Source organism: Oncorhynchus masou, chromosome 22, assembly GCF_036934945.1.
Source record: "Oncorhynchus masou masou isolate Uvic2021 chromosome 22, UVic_Omas_1.1, whole genome shotgun sequence".
NCBI classification, from domain to species: Eukaryota; Metazoa; Chordata; class Actinopteri; order Salmoniformes; family Salmonidae; genus Oncorhynchus; species Oncorhynchus masou.
The window spans coordinates 44233005-44256841 of record NC_088233.1 but is presented as its reverse complement, the minus strand read 5'-3'; the positions used below and the strand labels follow the sequence as shown (position 1 = coordinate 44256841).

At 41.2% G+C, this 23837-nt stretch overlaps 2 protein-coding genes across 3 annotated transcripts; both read left to right on the top strand.

The window, feature by feature from the left end:
* The first annotated feature begins 252 nt into the window (after positions 1-252).
* LOC135509561 (troponin I, fast skeletal muscle-like) lies at positions 253-13644 on the top strand. 2 transcript variants are annotated; one of them, XM_064930316.1, is made up of 7 exons: positions 253-324; positions 7721-7753; positions 8535-8571; positions 9873-9998; positions 13041-13130; positions 13220-13393; positions 13493-13644. In XM_064930316.1, the coding sequence occupies exons 2-7, from the start codon at positions 7746-7748 to the stop codon at positions 13571-13573; spliced, it is 516 nt and encodes a 171-aa protein (XP_064786388.1). In that variant the 5' UTR covers positions 253-324; positions 7721-7745; the 3' UTR covers positions 13574-13644. The 2 variants fall into 2 exon arrangements, with proteins under 2 accessions (XP_064786388.1, XP_064786389.1); XM_064930317.1 differs by lacking the exon at positions 253-324 and adding an exon at positions 5985-6101.
* Positions 13645-14981: 1337 nt separating this feature from the next.
* On the top strand, positions 14982-20539 carry LOC135508743 (troponin I, fast skeletal muscle-like). Its single transcript, XM_064928972.1, has 7 exons — positions 14982-15084; positions 16488-16520; positions 16675-16711; positions 19291-19416; positions 19645-19734; positions 19813-19986; positions 20281-20539. Exons 2-7 carry the CDS (start codon positions 16513-16515, stop codon positions 20362-20364), a joined length of 519 nt encoding a protein of 172 aa, XP_064785044.1. The 5' UTR covers positions 14982-15084; positions 16488-16512; the 3' UTR covers positions 20365-20539.
* The last annotated feature ends 3298 nt before the right edge of the window (positions 20540-23837 follow it).

Here is a 23837-nt window from a genome sequence, read left to right as displayed (position 1 = left end):
CAGCGATAGAAGATACAAATATCTTTCCTTATTTTATCAAATAACCACAGAGTAACTATGTTTACAAATGGTAGCACAAGATGGTATCAAGAGAAATACAAACTCACTAAGCCACCTTGTTTCCATTGGTGAGTCACACATGTTTTTGCCTAGTCTTGGTTTGTGTTAACTGCTCTAACACCCATTCTCCCCCTGTTCTCTAGAGCTTGATGCTTTTGATTGCCCATGACCTGCTGGAGGAAGAAGCAGTAAAGGAAAAGGCAGCGTATGTAGAAGATAACTGCTCTGCTCCCGGATATGCCTGGGGGTCTTCCTGAGCTGCAGGTATCGTACCACTCTGAAAATAAAAATAAAAGAGAGCCGCACACTCTAGGAGCTCAGATGCAAAAATGTAATACCAACGTTTCGACAGCCAAGCTGTCTTCATCAGGGTATAATCACAAACATTGCGGGATGACACGTTTATATAGTGTCAAAAGACACAGGTGTCTAGAATCATGGCCAAGAGTGGCCTAATATCATTGGTTAATAATCAAATATTAAAATGTCATACAAAGAACAACATACAAACAACAAATGGACAGCATACGATCGTAGATTAATTTAACTACACAAGTTTACAAACAATTACAATGGCAATCATACCACTCTGACCAATTTATTCTCATTTGATCTGCTTTGAATACCTGACATGTGAAATCACCCATACAGCCATACAAAATCCTAACTTAATTATCTTCTGTGCCAAATATTGATTTTGCAGTATGTGTTAAAGCTTATTTTGGATGGATTTGATTTGCATGGAAACTAAATGAATTGAATGAAATGAATCGATCTTAAACTTCCTCCTTGGAATCTGTGCAAAAAGCTGAATCCGACCATTGAGAGACACACTGTGTAGACACTGGTGCCACATTGCTTAAAAAGTTGGCCCAGACCATCAACGAGTTTGATGAGGACAATATATACGCTGCTAAAAAAAATAAAGGGAACACTTAAACAACACAATTTAACTCCAAGTCAATCACACTTCTGTGAAATCAAACTGTCCACTTAGGAAGCAACACTGATTGACAATAAATTTCACATGCTGTTGTGCAAATGGAATAGACAACAGGTGGAAATTATAGGCATTTTGCAAGACACCCCCAATAAAGGAGTGGTTCTGCAGGTGGGGACCACAGACCACTTCTCAGTTCCTATGCTTCCTGGCTGATGTTTTGGTCACTTTTGAATGCTGGCGGTGCTTTCACTCTAGTGGTAGCATGAGACGGACTCTACAACCCACACATCAATGCGAGATGTGGCAAGAAGGTTTGCTGTGTCTGTCGGCGTAGTGTCCAGAGCATGGAGGCGCTACCAGGAGACAGGCCAGTACATCAGGAGACGTGGAGGAGGCCGTAGGAGGGCAACAACCCAGCAGCAGGACCGCTACCTCCGCCTTTGGCAAGGAGGAGCAGGAGGAACACTGCCAGAGCCCTGCAAAATGACCTCCAGCAGGCCACAAATGTGCATGTGTCTGCTCAAACGGTCAGAAACAGACTCCACAAGGGTGGTATGAGGGCCCGACGTCCACAGGTGGGGGTTGTGCTTACAGCCCAACACCGTGCAGGACATTTGGCATTTGCCAGAGAACACCAAGATTGGCAAATTCGCCACTGGCGCCCTGTGCTCTTCGCAGATGAAAGCAGGTTCACACTGAGCACATGTGACAGACATGACAGTCTGGAGACGCCATGGAGAACGTTCTGCTGCCTGCAACATCCTCCAGCATGACCGGTTTGGCGGTGGTTTAGTCATGGTGTGGGGTGGCATTTTGTTGGGGGGGCCGCACAGCCCTCCATGTGCTTGCCAGAGGTAGCCTGACTGCCATTAGGTACCGAGATGAGATCCTCAGACCCCTTGTGAGACCATAAGCTGGTGTGGTTGGCCCTGGGTTCCTCCTAATGCAAGACAATGCTAGACCTCATGTGGCTGGAGTGTGTCAGCAGTTCCTGCAAGAGGAAGGCATTGATGCTATGGACTGGTCCGCCCGTTCCCCAGACCTGAATCCAATTGAGCCCATCTGGTATATCATGTCTCGCTCCATCCACCAACGCCACGTTGCACCACAGACTGTCCAGGAGTTGGCGGATGCTTTAGTCCAGGTCTGGGAGGAGATCCCTCAGGAGACCATACGCCACCTTGGCGTTGTAGGGAGGTCATACACACTACTGAGCCTCATTTTGACTTGTTTTAAGGACATTACATCAAAGTTGGATCAGCCTGTAGTGTGGTTTTCCACTTTAATTTTGAGTGTGACTCCAAATCCAGACCTCCATGGGTTGATACATTTGATTTCCATTGATCATTTTTGGGTGATTTTGTTGTCAGCACATTCAACTATGTAAAGAAAAAAGTATTTAATAAGAATATTTTATTCATTTATTTAACAAGGCAAGTCAACATGTTTTATTTACAATGATGGCCTACCATGAGGCAAAAAGGCCTCCTGCATGGACAGGGGCTCGGATTCAAAATAAAAATGTAGGACAAAACATACATCATGACCAGAGAGACACCACAACACCACATAAACGGAGACCTAATACTAGCAACACAACATGACAACAACACGGTAGCAACACAACATGACAACAACACGGTAGCAACACAACATGACAGCAGTGCAACATGGTAGCAGCACAAACATGGTACAAACATTATTGGGCAGACAACAGCACAAAAGGCGAAAAGGTAGAGACAACAATACATTACGCGAAGCAGCCACACGTGTCAGTAAGACTGTCCAGTTTGAGTGGTTTTTTTTGCAGCTCACTCCAGTCGCTTGCTGCAGCAAACTGAAAAAAGGAGTGACCCAGGGAGGTGTGTGCTTTGGAGACGTTTAACAGAATGTGACTGGCAGAAAGGGTGTTGTATGTGCTGCATTAGGTATATCAGATAGGGGGTAGTGAGACCTAAGAGGGTTTTATAAATAAGCATCAACCAGTGGGTCTTGCGTTGGTTATACAGAGATGACCAGTTTACAGAGGAGTATACTGTAGAGTGCTGTGATGTGTCGTATAAGGAGCATTGTTGGCAAATCTGATGGCGAATGGTAAAGAACATCTAGCTGCTCGAAAGCACCCTTTCCTGCCGATCTATAAATTGCATCTCCGTAATCTAGCATGGGTAGGATGGTCATCTGAATCAGGGTTCATTTGGCAGCTGGGTTGAAAGAGGAGTGATTATGATAGAGGAAAACAAGTCTAGATTGAACCTTAGCCGGCAGATTGGATATTTGTTGAGAGCAGGACAGTGTACTGTCTAGCCACACTCCCATGTACTTGTATGAGGTGACTACCTCCAGATTTAAACCCTCAGAGTGAATAATCACAATGGTGGGTAGAGGGTAATACTTCTTACTGAACCACATGACCTTTGTTTTGTGGGTGTTCAAAATAATGTTAAGGACAGAGAAAAACAACTGAACACTACGAATGCTTTGTTGTAGAACCTTTAATACAAAATCCGGGAATGGGCCAGCTGAGTATAAGACTGTATCATCTGCATATAAATGGAAAGGAGAGCTTCCTAACACCCAGATGTTTTCTTTGGGTCAAGATTAAGGAAAGCCTTTAGCACCTCGGACTCAGTGACCGACTGCAGGGAGAAACTGTGTACCGGGGCAGGGGAAAAAGAGGGAGGAGCATTGGGGCTTGTTGCATTAGAAGGGCTGAGAAATGAGGAAATGTTGGACGGGCAAGGAGGCATGGCTGAGTCAAATAGGAAGCCTGACTTAATGAAGTGGTGATTAAAGAGCTCGGGCATGCACTCCTTGTCAGTAACAACCACATCATCAACATTAAGGGACACGGGCAGCTGTGAGGAGGAGGGTGTGTTTTCCAGGTCTTTCACCGTTCTCCAGAACTTCTTGGGATTAGACCCACAGGGAGAGAACTGCTCCTTAAAGTAACTAACTTTGGCCTTCCTGATCGCCTGAGTGCAATTATTTATCATTTTTCTGAACGACAGCCAGTCAGCCTGACTATTTGTGTGCCGAGCCTTTTGTCAAATGGTGTTCTTGAGGTGGAGGAACTCTGCCAGATCACGGTCGCACCAGGGGCTGAACCATTTTTTAATTCTAATTTTCTTTATGGGGAGTGTCCTAGCTTCTGGGCCTGAGTAACAGGCCCTTTACTTTGGGCACATCATTCATCTGAACTTCTGAACACTGCCCCCTAGCCCTAAGAGGTTTAACAAATATAAAAAAAGATGGTCCAAGCGTCTTCGACAAAGGGGATAAAGCTCATTCTATACCAATTTACAGAGGCCAGGTCATGAAGGACGTGTTGCTCATTAAAGTATTTTAGCAATGACAAATCAGGACAGGTTGTTTAACTGAGAAACCATTACGAACACAGGCTGTAAAACAGTGGTCACTCAGGTCATTGCAGAAAACACCAAACTAATATCAGGATTATTTGTGAGGATAACATCAAGAAGAGTAGACTTTTCTGGGTGTTTGGAGTCATACAAAGGGATTGGTAATACTCTAAGATTTAGGGAGTCCTATTGCTTTAGGACTTATTCAGTTGGTTTAACCATGTCCCTAGTTAAGTCACCTAGCAGGACAGACTCAGACTTAGTGTTAGAGGAGAAGAGAGAGCTTAGGGCTGTTAGGGTATAGGCTGGTGCTGATGGTGGAAGACAACATCCAGCAACAGTCAACAAAGAGCTGTTTGAATGCTTAATTATTCATGCTTAAAACCAGCAAATCAAATCGTTTGAGTGACAGACTTGGTGACAGAGCGCTCAAGGTGTTCCTTGGTAAAGATGGCCACTTCACCAGCTTTGGAAGATCTGTCAAACAAGGTTATAATCAAAAAGGTTAATATCAGGGCTCAAAACACTATTTCTTAACCACGTCTCAGTAATGACCAACACATCTGGATCAAATTTATTTTAGTAATAAAGTAATTATCTATCAATTAAACTGCTATTAACAGCAGATTACATGCACCTAAGTGTTAAAACAAACTTGCTTGCAACCGAAAACCCACAATAAAAAAACAGCAGTTGATCTCATGTGTCAAGCGAATTTGATACCAGACAGCTGCATCGAGGTTCTTTAACTCAATCACGATTGGCATGATTTAGTTAAACATTTTAGATGTTAATTCATATTTTAAAATAGTATTTATATTTTATTAAACATTTAATAATGTAATTAATGAACTAATTAATTAATTAATGAATTAATAAATAAAACAAAATCCACAAGATGTCATTGAGCACCTGTTCTCCTTGCCTCTTCTCCCTCCCTCCCTCCCTCCCTCCCTCCCTCCCTCCCTCCCTCCCTCCCTCCCTCCCTCCCTCCCTCCCTCCCTCCCTCCCTCCCTCCCTCCCTCCCTCCCTCCCTCCCTCCCTCCCTCCCTCCCTCCCTCCCTCCCTCCCTCCCTCCCTCCCTCCCTCAATCTCTCAATCTCTCGCTCTTTCTCCCCACCTCCGATCCCATCTCACCTTTGAGCAACAGAGGGCTGTTTGCTTGCTCACTTTTTTCTTAGGAATTTGTCATTATTTGTAGATATTTAATTTGCAGGCATTACAGTGAATATTAAGTTAGTGCACTGCAATGAGGAACTCTAGCCCTGCAAAACAGTGGCAGGTTGTCCACTTTGTTATCGTTTGAACTGCAGATTGCCCCTTCAACAATTGCTTTCTGATTTTATCATCATTCAACCAAAATAGTTCCAAGAATATATCAATGTTGTCCCTTGCTTAACCGGGTTTACCTATCCATGTTGTCAGTGCTTAACTGGGATGGCTTTGTCTATCCCTTCCAACACAGTAGGAACGGAAGCCAAGTGGCAGCTCAGGTTTTGGGAGACATTTTGCATGAAGGGAAATTTATGATATGAGTTGGAGGAAAGGGTTGGTGGTATTTCAGGAGCTCGCAGTTCCATTGGCCTAAGTAGTGTCCACCACCATAAGAAGGTACTGGATTTCTGCTGATTCATCACTAGTCTACATATAAACCCTGTTTCATTTGTTCTTGGCCTGTGACTTGCCAGTGTCTCCCCTTCTTCACCAGAGTGTGTCCTGTCCTCTTCTTCTCATAGGTGAGAACATCTCTTTTCCTCCTCTCTGATCTTTATTACACGGAAAATGAAGTCTGGATGTGTCTTATTGATAAATAACGAAACACAAAGTCACACAGTGGGTCGTAGGTTTACCTGTTAATTAAGACTGTGTAGACTGTGATGATACGGTGATTTCATGGCTACATTTACAGATAGCATCTGGAAATGATCACACTAAGTGACGTCTGTCACAAGATCACTACGTTTTACCTGTCAGTACAGGTGAATACATTGAGGTAAATATAGCATCATTTCCTCCTGACAGCCAGTTGATAATATGAGAGACAAATTAGCCTGTCTAGACAGGATGATGTGGCCCATGGGGGGGGAGGCTCCTGTTCACAGGCTTTACTCTTGCATGGAAGGTGGTTGAAGACGTTGACTTAGCTATACACATACCTAAGAGTTGAGTTTCTGTTTGCTTTTGGTGGTATTTAACACTTCTCTCTTTGAGTGATTTATGTTGCTCCAATATTCAATGTGAAGAACTGTTATGGGTAACAACATGGGATTTGTGATGGAGATCTATAAGTTAGATTATAACTAGTGTGTGATAACTAGGTTACAGCAGATAGTGTTTACTGAACGGGGCTCTGGGGCCATTGGTTCGTGGCCAGTTCCTCTTGGGTGACAGCTAAGAACTGGGTGTGGGCTAAAAACATTTGGTAGGTCACAACGCCAAGGGTCGTGGGGTCGATTGCCGCTGGGGCACCTATACCAAAAGTGTATGCATTCATGACTGTAAGTTGTTTTGGATAAAAGCACCTGCTAAATGGAATATATTATTATTATATTAAAGTATAATTCTCTTGAAGTATGGAAGCTCTACAGTTATGTCTATCTTGCGTTAGAAGGTAACAGCTTAAAGCAACTTTTGCTCGCCGTGTATGATCCTATTTGACAGATTGGAGAAGGATGTGTTTATAAAGAGTTTTTATTCACTATTTCTCTGTTTGCCAAAGTATAATAGTACCATATATTTCATCAATTGATATGACTGCACGTGAGCCTATTTCAACTGAATGTGTCATTGATTAAAAACGAGGGATAAACAGAGAAGTTCTTCATAAATGAAGACAAACAAAAGTAGATCCTATTCTTAACATCGATATTCATTGCTGCAGTGTGGTTAAATAACAGTGTCTTACCACATTTGAGGCCTTCTGATGACCACACTGTATTTGATTGAAAGGACTTTTCAAAGAGATACCGCTAGGGTTCGCTGAGGACGCAAGTTGCATTGATATGAGTGATACTCAAGATGTTCTCAGGGTAGAGCAGGACCATGGCGCCTGCTGAGGTTTTGTCTATTAATGACATCAATAAAATGACAGCCCATGAATGTCATGGGTGACTCCAGTCTCCAGCTGTCCAAATGTAGCCTGATCATAATTGCTCCAAAAGGTCTTATCAGGTAAAAAGGATCAGGTTTCCCCTCCCTTCCTTGAAGAGTCCAGATTGTTCCATTAGCAGCCAGTGTTCATTAATCAATCTTGAGCTGGATAAAATAGCCTTTGCTAACTTTAGGCAGACAGCACCCTGCAGTGCGCACTATTGCTAAAAACATTTCTCTTGCCTGTTGTGTCTTTTTGTGACAGGGTCTGAAGCACACATTCCGCCATCATGTCTGAGTAAGTAGCCATGACCTTGTTGTTTACTACCGTTTGGTGTTAGAAAGTAATGGAGTTGTTATACCAAAACAAACAGGCAGACAGGCAGACAGAAAACAAACAGCAAACCCTAACCCTCAAATTGACCAATTGCTAGTATGTCTAAACCATACCCTAATATGGGCAAATATACACATGTATAATATGTGAAACTTAATATTTACTTAGGGCTAAATGTTTTAATTGCATAGCAATACGTAATTCCTGTCACGTCCTGACCTTAGTTCCTTTGTTATGTCTCTGTTTTAGTTTGGTCAGGGCGTGAGTTGGGGTGGGCATTCTATGTTTTGCATCTGTTTATCATTGTCTCTGATTGAGAACCATACTAAGGCAGCCTGTTTTCCCACTATGATTTGTGGGTAGTCATTTTCTGTTTAGTGTTTTTGTTGCACCTTACAGAACTGTTCATTTGTCGGTTTGTTGTTTTTGTACAGTGTTCATCTTTATTAAAATTATAATGAATATGTACCACGCTGCACTTTGGTCCTCTTCTCCTTCTCCCGACGACAATTGTTACAATTCCACTAATGATACCACATTGCTCCTAAACTACATAGAAACTGTTGGGTTTGCCTCTTTCTTTTTTCAACAATAATGTGAGAAAAGTAAAAGTAAATGAGACATTTATGACCTTTCTATTCTATGCAGCATGCCATGGAATATCATTGATACAACCCTTGGTCAGCGTATTGACCAGTTATGTCCCCTCAGCATATTAACTAGTCATCCCCTTTCTTCACAGGAAAAGAATGACCTCGAGCCGTAAGCATCATCTGAAGGTAAACCAACACATTTCATTGCAACAACTTTCTACAGTGCCTTCAAAGAATTCACACCACTTGACTTTTTCCACATTATGTTGTGTTAGTCTGAATTTAAAATGGATTAAATTAATAGTTTTTGTCACTGGCCTACACACAATACCCCATAATGTCAGAGAGGAATTATGTTTTTTGACATTTTTGCAAATTAATTAAACATGAAAAGCTGAAATGTTTTGAGACATTAAGTATTCAACCCCTTTGTTATGAAAAGCTTATATAAGGTCATGAGTAAAGATTTTCTGAACAAGTCGCCAGTAAGTTGCATGGACTTTGTGTGCAATAGTAGTGTTTAACGTTATTTTTGAATGACTACCTCATCACTGTACCCCAGACATACAATTATCTGTAAGGCCCCTCAGTCGACAAGTGAATTTCAAACACAGATTCAACCACAAAGATCAGAGAGGTTTTCATCATTAAATACTGGGGTGTTTTTCATGATAAAAAAAATAAACGGAATGGAGCTAAGCACAGGCAAATTTCTAGAGGAGAAACTGGTTGAGTCTGCTTTCCACTAGACATTGGGAGATGAATTCCCCTTTTAGCAGAACAATAACCAAAACACAAGGCCAAATCTAAACTGGTGTTGGTTACGAAGAAGACAGTGAATGTTCCTGTGGCCAGTTGTGACTTAAATCTACTTAAAAAATCTATGGCAAGACCTGAAAATGGTTGTCTGGCAATGATCAACAAACAATGTGACAGAGCTTGAAGAATTTTGAAAATAATAATATGTAAATGTTGCACAATCCAGATGTGGAAAACTCTTAGAGATGTACCCAGAAAGACTGACAGCTGTAATAGCTGCCAAATGTGCTTCTGCAAAGTACTGACTCAGTGGTGTGAATACTTATGTAAATGAGCTATTTCTGTATTTAATATTCAATCCGTTTGAAAACATTTCTAAAAACATGTTTTTAATTTGTCATTGTGCGGTATTGTGTATAGATATATCAGGGAAGTGTTGAATTCAGGCTGTAACACAAAAAAAATTGGAATAAGTCAAGGGGTATAAATACTTTCTGAAGGCACTGTAAGTATTCTTATGGTGTGCTCGGCGAGTTTGGTGTTCAAAATTGCATTTTGTTGATGGGTTTGCTTAAAAGTATTATTTGGCTCTAGGTATGACAATGTACAGATGTATCTCTTTGTCCTCCACAATCTTTAAGCATCCAAAACAAGCTAGTGTGTCATAAACGTACACCAAACAAAGTACTAGACTGGGTTTGGCCTCACTATATGTCTTTGTCATCCAGAGCTTGATGCTCCAGATTGCAGCCAATTTGATTGAAGAGGAGAAAAAGGAGATTAAGGAGGAGAAAGCCAATTTCATGGCTCAGATCCCCGCCCTGGATTTGTCTGGAGATCAAGCGGCGCTGATGGTATGATACAAGTCATTCATTCCTTTACAAGTTCCACAAAGCTACTCTAATCTATTCAATATATCACAATGTACACCGAGTGTAAAAAAAAACATTAGGAACACCTGCTCTTTCCATGACTGAACAGATGAGTCCAGGTGAAAGCGATGATCCCTTATTGATGTCACTTCTTAAATCCACTTCAATCAGTGTAGATGACATGGAGGAGACAGGTTAAAGAAGGATTTTTTTAAGCCTTGAGACAATTGAGACATGGGTTGTGTATGTGTGCCTTTTCAGAGGGTGAATGGGCAAGACAAAAATATTTAAGTGCCTTTGAACGGGTAGCAGGTAGGTGCCAGGCGCACTGGTTTTTGTGTTTTAAGAACTGCAACACTGCTGGGTTTTTCATGGTCAAAAGTTTCCCGTGTGTATCAAGAAGGGTCCTCCACACAAAGGACATCAAAACAAATCAAATCAAATGTTACTTGTTAGATACGCCGAATACAACAACCTTACCGTGAAATGCTTATAAGCCCTTAACCAATAATGCAGTTCAAGAAATAGAGTTAATAAAATATTTACTAAATAAACTAAAGCAACAAAAAAAGTAGAAAAAAGTAACACAATAAATTTACATAACAATAACAAGGCTTTATACAGGGGGTACCAGTACCGAGTCAAAGTGCGGGGGTACAGGTTAGTCGAGGTCATTTGTAAAGTGACTATGCATAGATAATAAACAGCAAGTACCAGCAGTTGTGGGGGGGGGGGTCAGTGTAAATAGTCTGGGTAGCCATTTGAGTAGTTGTTCAGCAGTCTTATGGCTTGGGGGTAGAAGCTGTTAAGGAGCCTTTTGGTTGAAGACTTGGCGCTCCATTAACGCTTGTTGTGCGATAGAAGAGAGAACAGTCTATGACTTGGGTGACTGAAGTCATTGACATTTTTTTAAGCCTTCCTCTGACACTTCCGAGTATATAGGTCCTGGGTGGCAGGAAGCTTGGCACCTGTGATGTACTGGGATGTACGCACTACCCTCTGTAGCGCCTTACGGTTAGATGCAGAGCAGTTACCATACCAGGTGGTGATGCAACTGGCCAGGATGCTCTTGATGGTGCAGCTGTAGAACTTTTTGAGGCCAAATCTTGTTTATTTTGTCCAGGTGGGAAAGGGCAGCATCCTGGTTGAGTACATGTCCTGGTAATCCATCTGGCCCCAGGGGTTTGTGAATGTTGGCCTGTTTAAAAGTCATGTTCACATCGGCTACGGAGAGCGGAACAGCTGGTGCTATCATGCATGCCTCAGTGTTGCTTGCCTCGAAGCGAGCTTAAAGGGTTTTTAGCTCGTCTGGTAGGCTCGCGTCACTTGGCAGTTAGCTGCTAGGTTTCCCTTTGTAGTCTGTAATAGTTTTCAAGCCCTGCCACATCCGACGAGTGTCAGAGCCGGTGTAGTAGGATTCCAGCTTAGTCCTGTATTGATGCTTTGCCTGTTTGACGGTTCGTCTGAGGGCTTAAGCGGGATTTCTTACAAGTGTCAGGATTAGTGTCCCACTCCTTGAAAGTGGCAGCTCTAGCCTGTTTGCTCGGTGTGGATGTTGCCTGTAATCCATGGCTTCTGGTTGGGAAATGTACGTATGGTCACTGTGGGGATAATGTCGTCGATGCACTTATTGATGAATCCTGTGACTGAGGTGGTATACTCCTCAATGCCATTGGACATATTCCAGTCTGTGCTAGCAAAGAAGTCTTGTAGTATCTGCATCATCTGACCACATCCGTATTGAGCGAGTCACTGGTTTTTGCTTGTAAGCAGGAATCAGGAGGATATATTTATGGTCAATTTGCCAAAATGAAGGGCGAGGGAAGCTTTGTATGCATCTCTGTGTGTGGAGTAAAGGTGGCCTAGAGTTTTTCCTCCGGTTGCACATGTGACATGCTGTTAGAAATAAGGTAAAAACAGATTTAAGTTTGCCAGCATTAAAGTCCCCGGCACTAGGTGTGCCACTTCTGGATGAGCATTTTATTGTTTCCTTATGGCCTTATACAGCTCGTTGAGTGCAGTCTTAGTGCCGGCATCGGTTTGAGGTGGTAAATAGACAGCTAAAAATAAGATTGTGTTCTACAGCTTATCATGAGGTATTCTACCTCAGGCAAGCAATACCTTGGGACTTCTTTAACATTAGACATCGCCAGCAGTTTTTGACAAATAGACACACACCCCCGCCCCTCGTCTCACCAGACGTAGCTGCACTGTCCTGCCGAAACACAGAGAAGTCAGCCAGCTCTATATTATCCGTGTCGTCGTTCAGCCAAGTCTCAGTGAAACATAAGCTATTACAGTTTTTAATGTCCTGTTGGTAGGATAGTCTTAATCATAGATTATCCCGTTTGTTTTCCAGTGATTGCAAGTTGGCCAATAACACAGAGGGTAGTGGAAGTGGTTACCTACTTGTCTGCAAATTCTTACAAGGCACCCTGTCCTCCTAACCCTTTTGATGATGGGGATTTGGGGGATTTGGGGGATTTGGGGCTTGTTTTGAGAAAGCAGTATATCCTCCGCGTCGGTCTCATTAAGGACAAAATCTTCATCCAGTTCGAGTTGACTAATCTCTGTTCTTCTGTCCAGACGCTCTTTTCAGTCATAAGAGACGGTAGCAGCAAAATTATTTACAAAATGAGTAACAAACAATGAGAAAAAACTAACAAAATAGCACAGTTGGTTAGGAGCCCGTAATATGGCAGCCATCCCCTCCGGCGCCCACTTGACACAACTGTGGGAAGCATTGGAGTCAACATGTACCATCATCCATCTGGAACGCTTTCTACACCTTATGGAGTCCGTGCCCCAACGAATTGAGGCTGTTCTGAATGCAAAAAAAGGTGGTGCAACTCAATATTAGGAAGGTTCCTAATATTTTGTACACTCAGTGTAAGGCAAAGCCTCTCTCTCTAGATAGCTGTTGCCTGCAGAAAGTTGTTAATTCCACAGACTTTAGATGCTGGTGCCACACTGGTGCTCTGGAGCCTTTTACAAATCATCTGTAATGTGTTTGTGTGCCAACAGGAAATGCTCAAAAAGTTGTCCCAGACCATCGACAAGGTTGATGAGGAAAGATATGACGCAGAAGCAAAAGTGAAGAAGACAGAAAAAGAGGTACAGTACATTGCATTCCATATTGTCCTCATCCTGAAAACATATACCTCTGGAAATGTAATATTTCTCCTGACTTTCTCCCTTCCCAGATTGAGGACTTGAAGATGAAAGTTATTGAGGTTCAGGGCATTAAGAAGCCAGCTCTGAAGAAAGTGCGTATGTCTGCTGATGCTATGCTTGCAGCTCTGCTGGGCACCAAGCACAAGGCTTCCATGGATTTCAGAGCCAACTTGAAAGAAGTGAAGAAGGAGGTCAAAGAGGAGGTGGGTATTTGTGTGGAATCTTACAGAGCAGAGAATCACAGCACTGTAGGAGTTGGCAACATTTGTCCTACGTCACATCATAAACTTTGTGTCATGCAGGAGGAAGTTGGTGACTGGCGTAAGAACGTTGATGAACAGGCTGGCATGGATGGCAGGAAGAAGAAGTTTGAGTCCACATAAATGATTGAATTAGTTTTGGTGTTCAAAACCACGGAGGCTACTGAGTGATTCATTTATCTTTGTCATTATTTTGAGGCACTGTTAGAGAGTTAGAGTATAGCATCTGATAAGCACTTATACTAACTGTAAACTGTCATTGAATTGTAACATATTTTCCAAATGTATAGGCTTATCAGAAATGTATTCAACTGCCAAACTGCAGTAATTAAATAAATATCAGCAACATGGTGAAATGATAGACATTTCGTGGTCCTGTATTGTGTTCAATTTTGTTACCCCTTTCAGATGTGGTCTCTCAATGTTTTTGGATGTAAGATGTTCTGAAGTGTGGTTGCAAAAAAAGTTGACTTGCTTCCCTTCTAATTTCGGGAATCTTCCAATCAGGATTTCTGGAACACCTAGAGATTTTGGGAAAGTTACCAGCATTTTGCAACCCTATTCTGGAGAAGCCTAGATCAGCTTGGGTCAAGGATATCCAAATACTATATAAACAAATCTGAATTATAAGCCACAAGATGTCAGTATAGTAGAACATTCTTTCTCATTCTTATGACCCTTCCTCTTACTTTCATTCCCTTTACCCCACTCTCTCCTCTTTCTCGGACTGATTCCTCTTTGACCAACAAACAAGCATGTCATCTTTGACAAACATTCATCAAACATCCTCCCCATAACCTTTCAAATTGAAGGTATGGCAATGGATAAAGGGAGGAAAGTTAATGAGCTTTGAACAAACAAAGGCAAAATGCACTTGTAACCAAGTGTAATGTGTAACCAAGCAGAATAATAAGTATAGAGTAGCATTTCAGTTATGTGTTATTAATTATTTTGTTTATCTACATTTGTTATATGTCGGCCTGCTTAAGCACTCAACTTATTAGATTGTGTTTTGTCTTTAAGACAATAAATTAATGTACAACTTTTGAAAATCTATTAAGATTGTAAAGTCGTTTTCTGGAATTGATAGTATGATTCACTTGTTTAATTACATTACTATGATTCACTTGTTTAATTAGATTCCAACTTCAATTCATAGAGATTTTAGAAATAACATTTTCATACGGTATTGATTACACATTTAGGCATCCAAAAGGAACTGAAAGTCCATTTTTTCCAATACTTACATTTGTTATCCATGTTGCCCGTGAATATCATAGACATAGAATAACTTCACTCATATCTATAATTACTTTCCCAATCGCTCCCATACTGTACTGTAATTCTATACTCACTAGCCAGAGCAACATATATGTATTTTCTTGGAAGACATCTTGAAGGAAATAATATGAGGTGAACAGGGTTGGGCAGAGTGTATTTCAGGAGCTCGATGTTCCATTGGTCTGACACGGAAACCACTTCCATAAAGAGGACCCAGTGCCTCTGCTGATGTATCATCCGACACCATAAATACTGTGTTTCATGTTTCACTGTCTGTTGCTTGCCACTGTGCTAGTCTTCCCTTCTTCCTCCAGGTGTGTCCTGCCCTCTTCCTCTTCCTCTTCCTTTCATAGGTGAGAATCTCTCTTTTCCTGTCTTCCTATCACACTCTTTGTGTGTGTAGCATCACTGGGATTAAAAGCACAAAGAAATAGAAAGAGTCTAAAAATGCCTCCCGACAGATGTCAATCTTAGCTATCAAACACACTCGTTGCACATTGCTGTATTACTGTACATCACCTTATGGATCATTACAAATTGAACATATGGAACAGACATATTCACCTGGCAATACAGGTGTTTTACACGTCTGGTTTTCCCTCTGACAGCCAGACGTGATACTGATAGAACAGTTCAGTTGTCTTGACAGAATGATGTGAGCCATGGCCTCTGTGTTTTGTATTCAGATGTATAGAGGTCGATAGAAGATTGTGAAGCTATTGGCTAGGTTTCTGGTTAGGGATGATACTCTTGCATTCAAAGCTGGTAAATACATTTAACCTAAATCCAGTAAACTGGTATGTGTTTATTTGAGAAGTTGGATGGGGTAACAGCTTTGTGAAACTGAATAATAGACAGCATGCCGTGTCATGTTAATTGCGATGTATGTGTAATGTGAAACAAGAAGAGAAAGGTAAAATAGTTGTGTTTCATGAGCGATGTTTCATCAGCCTTGGCTTGCTAAATTGTATACTTGACTTATTTCGATGATTGGAAATGTAAATAATTGATTTGATTAGATTATGAATGAATGAATGGGAAAGTAAAGTGTCAGATGTTCTCAGTTCACAAACATGGTCTAATTAATTAGTTAAATCCCTTTAGACATTGCCTATCTTTCTAATTAACTTAGAGCTCAGTCATGTAGCTGGATCCAGACAACCGATGGAATTGGATGAGGGCTCATCTCCACATCAAAACCTTTTTTGAGTTTTGAAAATGTTTGAATTAACTTTTAACTGAGACTTGCTGTAATTGTGGGGAGGGAAAATAGCAAACCAATATTTTAGTTGATTAAGTGTGACTATCTTCATTCAACACCAACACATCTGTCTGCAGAATGAAGAAGATGCTGTTGATTTATGTGATTAGGAAGGCTTTTCTGATACATGCCACCGCGGCAGGTTCATAAATCGAGATGTGTGTCTTTGAGGGCATCAGCAGTTAAAGTCTGTTGGGGAACACTTGGCCAAACTAGGTTCTTAGGGGAAACATTATCCCTTTTCAGAGCTAGAGTCTGGAGTGATTATGAGCGAGCTAAAACTGGACCGATAGAGTCAGGTGTCATCTCTGACTTTTTTAATGGTTGATGGTTGTTAGCGTGTGAAACCCTATCAATCTTCAGCTAAATATCACAGCGTGATCTTTAGACCAGACTTGTCTCTCGTTTTTGAACTTACTGCACCCTAATGATATTATAGAAAGGTTTTTATCATGAATATTAAAACAAGTCTTCTTTCTTCTGTCTTCTATTCAGAGTGTGAAGCACAACAACAGCCAAGATGTCAGAGTAAGTCTTGGCACATTTTTTTTTTATTCACTAAAAGTTGCATTCCAGACTTTCAGCCTGACACAAAACATGTCTGATCCAGCCATAAATTCTCTCAGTAATGCAAATGCCGCTTCTATACCTAACAACATGTCAAATCCACCTTTCTTCATAGAAAAAAGATGACGTCGAGTCGCAGGCATCATCTGAAGGTAAACGAATACAATGAATTGTGGTCCATTGTCTGAAAGAATCATCACAGGCACACCAATACCCAGCACTTGAGTAGAATAGTTTGGCTTTCACACGACTGGTTTAAAAACTTTTCACCTCTTTAATACTTTATATAATTATTTTCTTTACCCCTGTTTGGTATCCAATTGGTAGTTACAGTCTTGTCCCATCGATGCAACTCCCGTACGGGAGAAGTGAAGGTCGAGAGCCGTCTTCCCGAAACACATCCCAGCCAAGCCGCACTGCTTCTTGACACAATGTCCGCTTAACCCGGGAAGCCAGCCGTACCAATTTGTCGGTGGAAACACCCTACACGTGGTGACCATGTCAGCGTGCAATGTGTCCAGCCCGCCACAGGAGTCGCTAGTGTGCGATGGGACAAGAGCATCCCTGCCGGGCCAAGCCCTCCCCTATCACGGATGATGCTGGGCCAATTGTGCCCCACCCCATGGGTCTCCCGGTCGCGGCCGGATGCAACAGAGCCTGGTTTCGAAACAGGATCTCTAGTGGCACAGCTAGCACTGTGATGCAGTGCCTTAGACCACTTCCCCACTCGGGAGGCCCCTCTTTAATACTTTAAAGGGGAAATCTGCACTTCAAACAATAACACAGTGAACACCTCACCACTGTTTTGGTAAAATGCTAAGGGATGGTCCCTCATGGCTTACTTAGTTGGTAGAGCATGGCGCTTGCAACTCCAGTGTTGTGGGTTTGAATCCCACGGGGGACCGGTACAAAAATAAATAAAAGTACAACAATTTATGCACTTACTGTAAGTCGCTCTAGGTAAGAGCATATACTACTAAATTACTAAAACTTGTGGTTTTTCCATAAATAAAACAATGTGGTTTGGGCCTGGAGAAATGTAACCACTCTCAAATTCAAAGACAAAGTTATAGGTTCAAGGACCATTCATGATATCAAAATTAGACTATTTTTTGGGGCTATTCAGTGTTTGTTTGCAGTTAACATTATTTTCAAACAATGGAGTAAACAAGCATATACTTTGGCTTCTGATGGGGCATGACAGTTGAGCTAAGTTCATGAGGCATTTATACCACAGTGGGCCTACTGGTCTTCTTGGCCTGTAAGAAAATATAGAGGTTATTCACTTGTTCTACAAATAAAGAAATCATCTTAGCTAGCCATAAAACATAAGAAATGTTAGGCTACTCTTATACCAGCATAACCACCTTCTAAAAAAAATGGAATATACAGTAATTTGTCAACTTTAAATAATGTTATTTTGAATTTAATTCAAAATACAACACAATTTAGTTTCAAATGTCAAATGTGTAGCCTACAGTTCGGGAATATTTAATTTCCCACTTTTGATAAGAAATGTCCATATTAGATTCAGACAAGTAAAATCATGAATGAATTACATGCATACATCAGAAACATTCATACAATGTGTGGGGTATGATATATTTCCATAGTAGATTTGCCATGGTAAATAAAAAAATGAAATACTTTAGTTCAGTAATACAGAATTGCTATATAGATAAACCGGCTTAGGTAAAATTGCCGGATCAAATTGTTCCGATGATAATACTCACCAGAGGGCAACATTTTCTTGGAAAATGTTGGTTGCAATAAGGACTAAAAGCCCAGAAGAAGAGGCGAAGAGATAGGGATAACCTGTCTTCTCTAACATATGGTGTTTTATCCTGATTTCACCAAGTGATTCGTTTTTGTCAGTCAATGAGAAAGTGTTGAACTTGGTTAACAAAACTGTAATGGCTTATTTTCTACGTGTGGCTTATTTGATCGAATAGAAGTTTCACAATGATAAGATTGTTAGGAGTGCTTTGATATACGTAGGACAAGTGACATCTCAGCAACTTTGAGATGGAAAAAAACACTTTATATCAGAGTTGTGCTTGGTTGTTGTGCAATAGTTATAGTTGTGCAATAGTTACCACAGTCACAAAGTCCCAAACCCTGCCCATTTCTAAAAATGTATCTTCATAAAAGGTCATTTTCAACCTAACTTTGACCACACTGCTAACCTTGTGCCTAACCTTAAATTAAGACCAAAAAGCAAATGTTTGTTTTCATGAATCTTTACAATATAGCCAATTTCTACTTTGTGGCTGTGATAATTAGTGGAATCCTTTGTACCACATGTTTCTGCCACTCATTGGCTAGAATGTACCCACCTGATCGTGCCTCCTCCCAACTCCCTTCCATGAGGACATTTCTTTTCATTGTTAGAGCAGCCACTAGAACCTATCTGGTCAATATAATGGAAAATCTGTGCTAAACAATTACCCTAACATCTGAGTTACGGAGTAGTAAATCAGTTGCCAATGTTGTTGCAGTTGAAATCAGCTGCATGGGTTAATTCAGTGCATATTGATGGTTTAACAAGAGACACACTGGAGATAATCTAATGGCCAAAATGCATTGTAATAGGCCCAATGGGTATATATTATTGATTTAAAAGTCCAAACATGTATGTAGCAATCAAAGATTTCCACTTTAAGTCACATTTTGTTCACCAATACTATGTTGTAGACTGGGTTTGGCCATACTGTGTGTCTTTGTTCTCCAGAGCTTGGTGCTCCAGATAGCATTTGAGCTGATTGAAGTCGAGAAAAAGGAGGCTGAGCAGGTGAAAAAAAATTTCATGGCTGAGATCCCTGGCCTGGATTTGTCTGGAGATCAAGCGGCGCTGATGGTACGATACTAGTCATTCATTCATTTACACAAGCTTTGCACATCTAGTCCAATGTTCTAGGCCTGCAGTGTACCATTGGTGGTTCTTGTAATAAGCTATGTGTATTTGCATACAAAGTACACAGACTCCAATTCCTTCACTCTAAATAACTGTTGCCTGGAGAGACGGATTCCTTCAGGAGAAGTTTGTGTTACAAATTCTATGACTGATGTGTTTGTGTACCAACAGGAAATGCTCAAAAAGATGGCCCATACCATTGACAAGATTGATGAGGACAGATATGATGCAGAAGCAAAAGTGATGAAGGCTGACAAAGAGGTAGATTGCATTGTATCTTGTATCTTTCCTCATATAGATTGCAAATCTAATCTTTCTCCTGACTTTCTCACCTCCCAGATTGAGGACTTGAAGATGAAAGTGATTGAGATCCAGGGCATGAAGAAGCCAGCCCTGAAGAAAGTGCGTATGTCTGCTGATGCTATGCTCCAGGCTCTGCTGGGTACCAAGCACAAGGCTTCCATGGATTTCAGAGCGAACTTGAAAGAAGTGAAGAAGGAGGTCAAAGAGGAGGTGGGTATTTGTGTGGAAACCTGCAAAGCAGAAAGTACTGTGTACCGAATCTGTACTGAGCTTTGACTGTCCAATGTGGCTCAGTTGGTAGAGCATGGTACTTGCAACACCAGGGTTGTGGGTTTGATTCACACGGGGGACCCGTATAAATCTATGCACTCATTACTGTAAGTCACTCTGGATAATAGTGTCTGCAAAATGACTGAAACCTTTTTTTATATGAAAGGATCTGTTGATAGTATATCCTCAATATGTCTCTGACATATCATCTATCACAAACTTTCTGTCATGCAGGCAGCGGATGCAGTTGGTGACTGGCGCAAGAACGTTGATGAACAGGCTGGCATGGACGGCAGGATGAAAAAGTTTCAGGGTTAAACACAGCTGTCTTTTGTCGTATTGTGGTGCAGAGATGGATTTACTTGACCTTGTTGTTAGGAATCCCTGCAGGAAGAGGATCTTTGATCCGAAATGCTGTTATTTTTTTATACTGTAGCTGTTCAAGTATTCGACACTATGGTTTTGGATCTCTTTCTCTCTCTGTCTCGCTGTCTCCGCCAAATAAAACAATAAAAAAAATTAAAAAGCTTGTGAAAGTTTTTGTTATCCGTTTGCATATTTTTAGATCTGGAAATTGAACCTGTACAGTGGCTAAATCCAATACAATAAATATAATTGAGATTTAGCAAAGTATTATATACAAAATATATATTGTTTGATTGATAGTTTTTTATTAAAAAATATATATATAATTGAGATACAACAACAAACACACAACCCTGGATTGAACAACCAATTATTATTCAGTAAATAGCCAACCTCATTTTTCATCCAGATTAGGAAATTGTTGCGGATGTAATCTGAAGTTCGTAATAATACTGTTCTTAACATCTGATGTGCTAACAGTTTTAGCCAGAGCCATATACAGTATATAGAGAATTAGGTCAATGTGTTTAAATGTTCAGATAGCACAACTTTATCATCCATAGCGGTTGCTAAGGGACAATTAACGCTTCTGTGTTGTGCTGTTTATTTCAAATCATTTTCAAAACCTGTGAAGATGTCCAGTGAAAGCAGATATGCAATTTGTTGACACAGTAAAGACATGGATACACCAACTTTTCAAGAATAATTTTCAAAATTGGTGCGAACATGGACGTTCTAAAACCTGGCCTACCTCTCTATGTACAGTGCCTTGGGAAAGTTTTCAGACCTCTTGACTTTCTCCACATTTTGTTACGTTACAGCCTTATTCTAAAATTGATTAAATAAATAAGTAGAGGTTGACCGATTATGATTTTTCAACGCCGATACCGATTATTGGAGGACCAAAACAGCCGATACCGATTACTCGGCCGGTTATTAACTTGTAGTAATGACAATTACAACAATACTGAATGAACACTTATTATAACTTAATATAATACATCAATAAAATCTATTTAACCTCAAGTAAATAATGAAACATGTTCAATTTGGTTTAAATAATGCAAAAACAAAGTGTTGGAGAAGAAAGCAAAAGTGCAATATGTGCCATGTAAGAAAGCTAACTTTTAAGTTCCTTGCTCAGAACATGAGAACATATGAAAGCTGGTGGTTCCTTTTAACATGAGTCTTCAAAATTCCCAGGTAAGAAGTTTTAGGTTGTGGTTATTATAGGAATTATGGGACTATTTCCCTCTATACCATTTGTATTTCATTAACCTTTGACTATTAGATGTTCTTATAGGCACTTTAGTATTGCCAGTGTAACAGTATAGCATCCGTCCCTCTCCTCGCTCCTCCCTGGGCTCGAACCAGCAACACAATGGCAACAGCCACCATCGAAGCAGCGTTACCCATGCAGAGCAAGGGAAACAACCACCCCAAGGCTCAGAGTGAGTGACGTTTGAAACGCTATTAGTGCGCGCTAACTAGCTAGCCATTTCACTTCGGTTACACCAGCCTTATCTCGGGAGTTGATAGGCTTGAAGTCATAAACAGCGCAATGTTTGACGCACATCAAAGAGCTGCAGGCAAAACGCACAAAAGTGTTGTTTGAATGAATGTTTACGCGCCTGCTTATGCCTACCACTGCTCAGTCAGATACTTAGATACTTGTATGCTTGTCTGCTCAGTCAGATTATATCCAACACAGGACAATGCTAGATAATATCTAGTAATATCATCAACCATGTGTAGTTAACTAGTGATTATGATTGATTGTTTTTAATAAGATAAGTTCAATGCTAGCTTGCAACTTACCTTGGCTTACTGCATTCGCGTATCAGGCAGTCTCCTTGTGGAGTGCAGCGAGAGAGAGGCAGGTCGTTATTGCATTGGACTAGTTAACTGTAAGGTTGCAAGATTGGGTCCCCTGAGCTGACAAGGTGAAAATCTGTCAAATCTGTCATATAACGCGTAAATAGGTTTTTAGAAACAGAAATCCATATTTACATAAGTATGCAGACCCTTTGCTAATAAACTCGAACATGAGCTCAGATGAATCCTGTTTCCATTGTGCCCTGACCTTAGTATTCTTTGTTTTCTTTGTTATTTTGGTTTGGTCAGGGTGTGACATGGGTGATGTGTGTGTTTTAGGCTTGTCTAGGGGTTTTGTATGTTTATGGGGGTGTTTCCTGTCTAGGTGTTTTTGTAAGTCTTATGGTTGCCTAGATTGGTTCTCAATTAGAGGCAGCTGTCTATCGTTGTCTCTGATTTGGAACCATATTTAGGCAGCCATATTCTGTGGGTATTTGGTGGGTGATTGTTCCTGTTTCCAGTGTTCCAGTGTTAGTGTTCACATTACGGGACTGTTTGGTCTTTGTTCCTTTTTGTCGGTTTGTCGGTTTGTTGTTTGATCGGTGTTTAAGTATTCCCATTAAATATGGATTATATTCACGCTGCATCTTGGTCCTCCTCTCTTTCACCAGAAGACAATCGTTACACATTGATCATCCTTGAGATGTTTCTACAGCGGAGTGGAGTCCGCCTATGGTAAATTCAATTGATTGGACATGATTTAGAAAGGCACACACCTGTCTATATAAGGTCCCACAGTTTACAGTGCATGTCAGAGCAAAAAACAAGCCATGAGGTCAAAGGAATTGTCCGTTGTGCGCCAAAATAGGATTGTGTCGAGGCACAGATCTGAGGAAGGGTACCAAAACATGTCCGCAGCATTGAAGGTCACCAAGAACACAGCGACCTCCATCATTCTTAAATGGAAGAAGATTGGAACCACCAAGACTCTCCCTAGAGTTGGCCACCCGGCCAAACTGAGCAATCCGGGGAGAAGGGCCTTGGTCAGGGAAGTGACCAAGAACCCGATGGTCACTCTGACAGAGTTCTAGAGTTCCTAGGTGGAGATGGGAGAACCTTCCAGAAGGACAACCATCCGTGCAGCACTACACCAATTAGGCCATTATGGTAGTGGCCAGACGGAAGTCACTCCTCAGTAAAAGGCACATGACTGCCCACTTGGAGTTAGCCAAAAGACACCTAAAGACTCTCAGACCATGAGAAGCAAGTTTCTCTGGCCTGATGAAACCAAGATTGAACTCTTTGGCCTGAATGCCAAACATCATATCTGGAGGAAACCTGGCACCATCCCTACGGTGAAGCGTGGTGGTGGCAGCATCATGCTGTGGGGATGTTTGTCAACGGCAGGGACTGGAAGACTAGTCAGGATCACGGCAAAGATGAACGGAGCAAAGGACAGAGAGATCCTTGATGAAAACTTGTTCCTGAGCACTCGGGAGCTCAGACTGCGGCGAAGGTTCAACTTCGAACAGGGCAACGATCCTAAGCACACAGCCAAGATAATGCAGTCTCTGAATGTTCATGAATGGCCCAGTCAGAACCTGGACTTG

Coding starts and splice junctions, on each gene's coding strand:
- LOC135509561 (XM_064930316.1), top strand. Junction 8,572..9,872: donor GCCGTAAGCATCATCTGAAG/GTAAACCAACAC, acceptor TTTGTCATCCAG/AGCTTGATGCTCCAGATTGC. Junction 13,131..13,219: donor TGAAGAAGACAGAAAAAGAG/GTACAGTACATT, acceptor CTCCCTTCCCAG/ATTGAGGACTTGAAGATGAA.
- LOC135508743 (XM_064928972.1), top strand. Junction 16,712..19,290: donor GTCGCAGGCATCATCTGAAG/GTAAACGAATAC, acceptor TTTGTTCTCCAG/AGCTTGGTGCTCCAGATAGC. Junction 19,987..20,280: donor AGAAGGAGGTCAAAGAGGAG/GTGGGTATTTGT, acceptor TCTGTCATGCAG/GCAGCGGATGCAGTTGGTGA.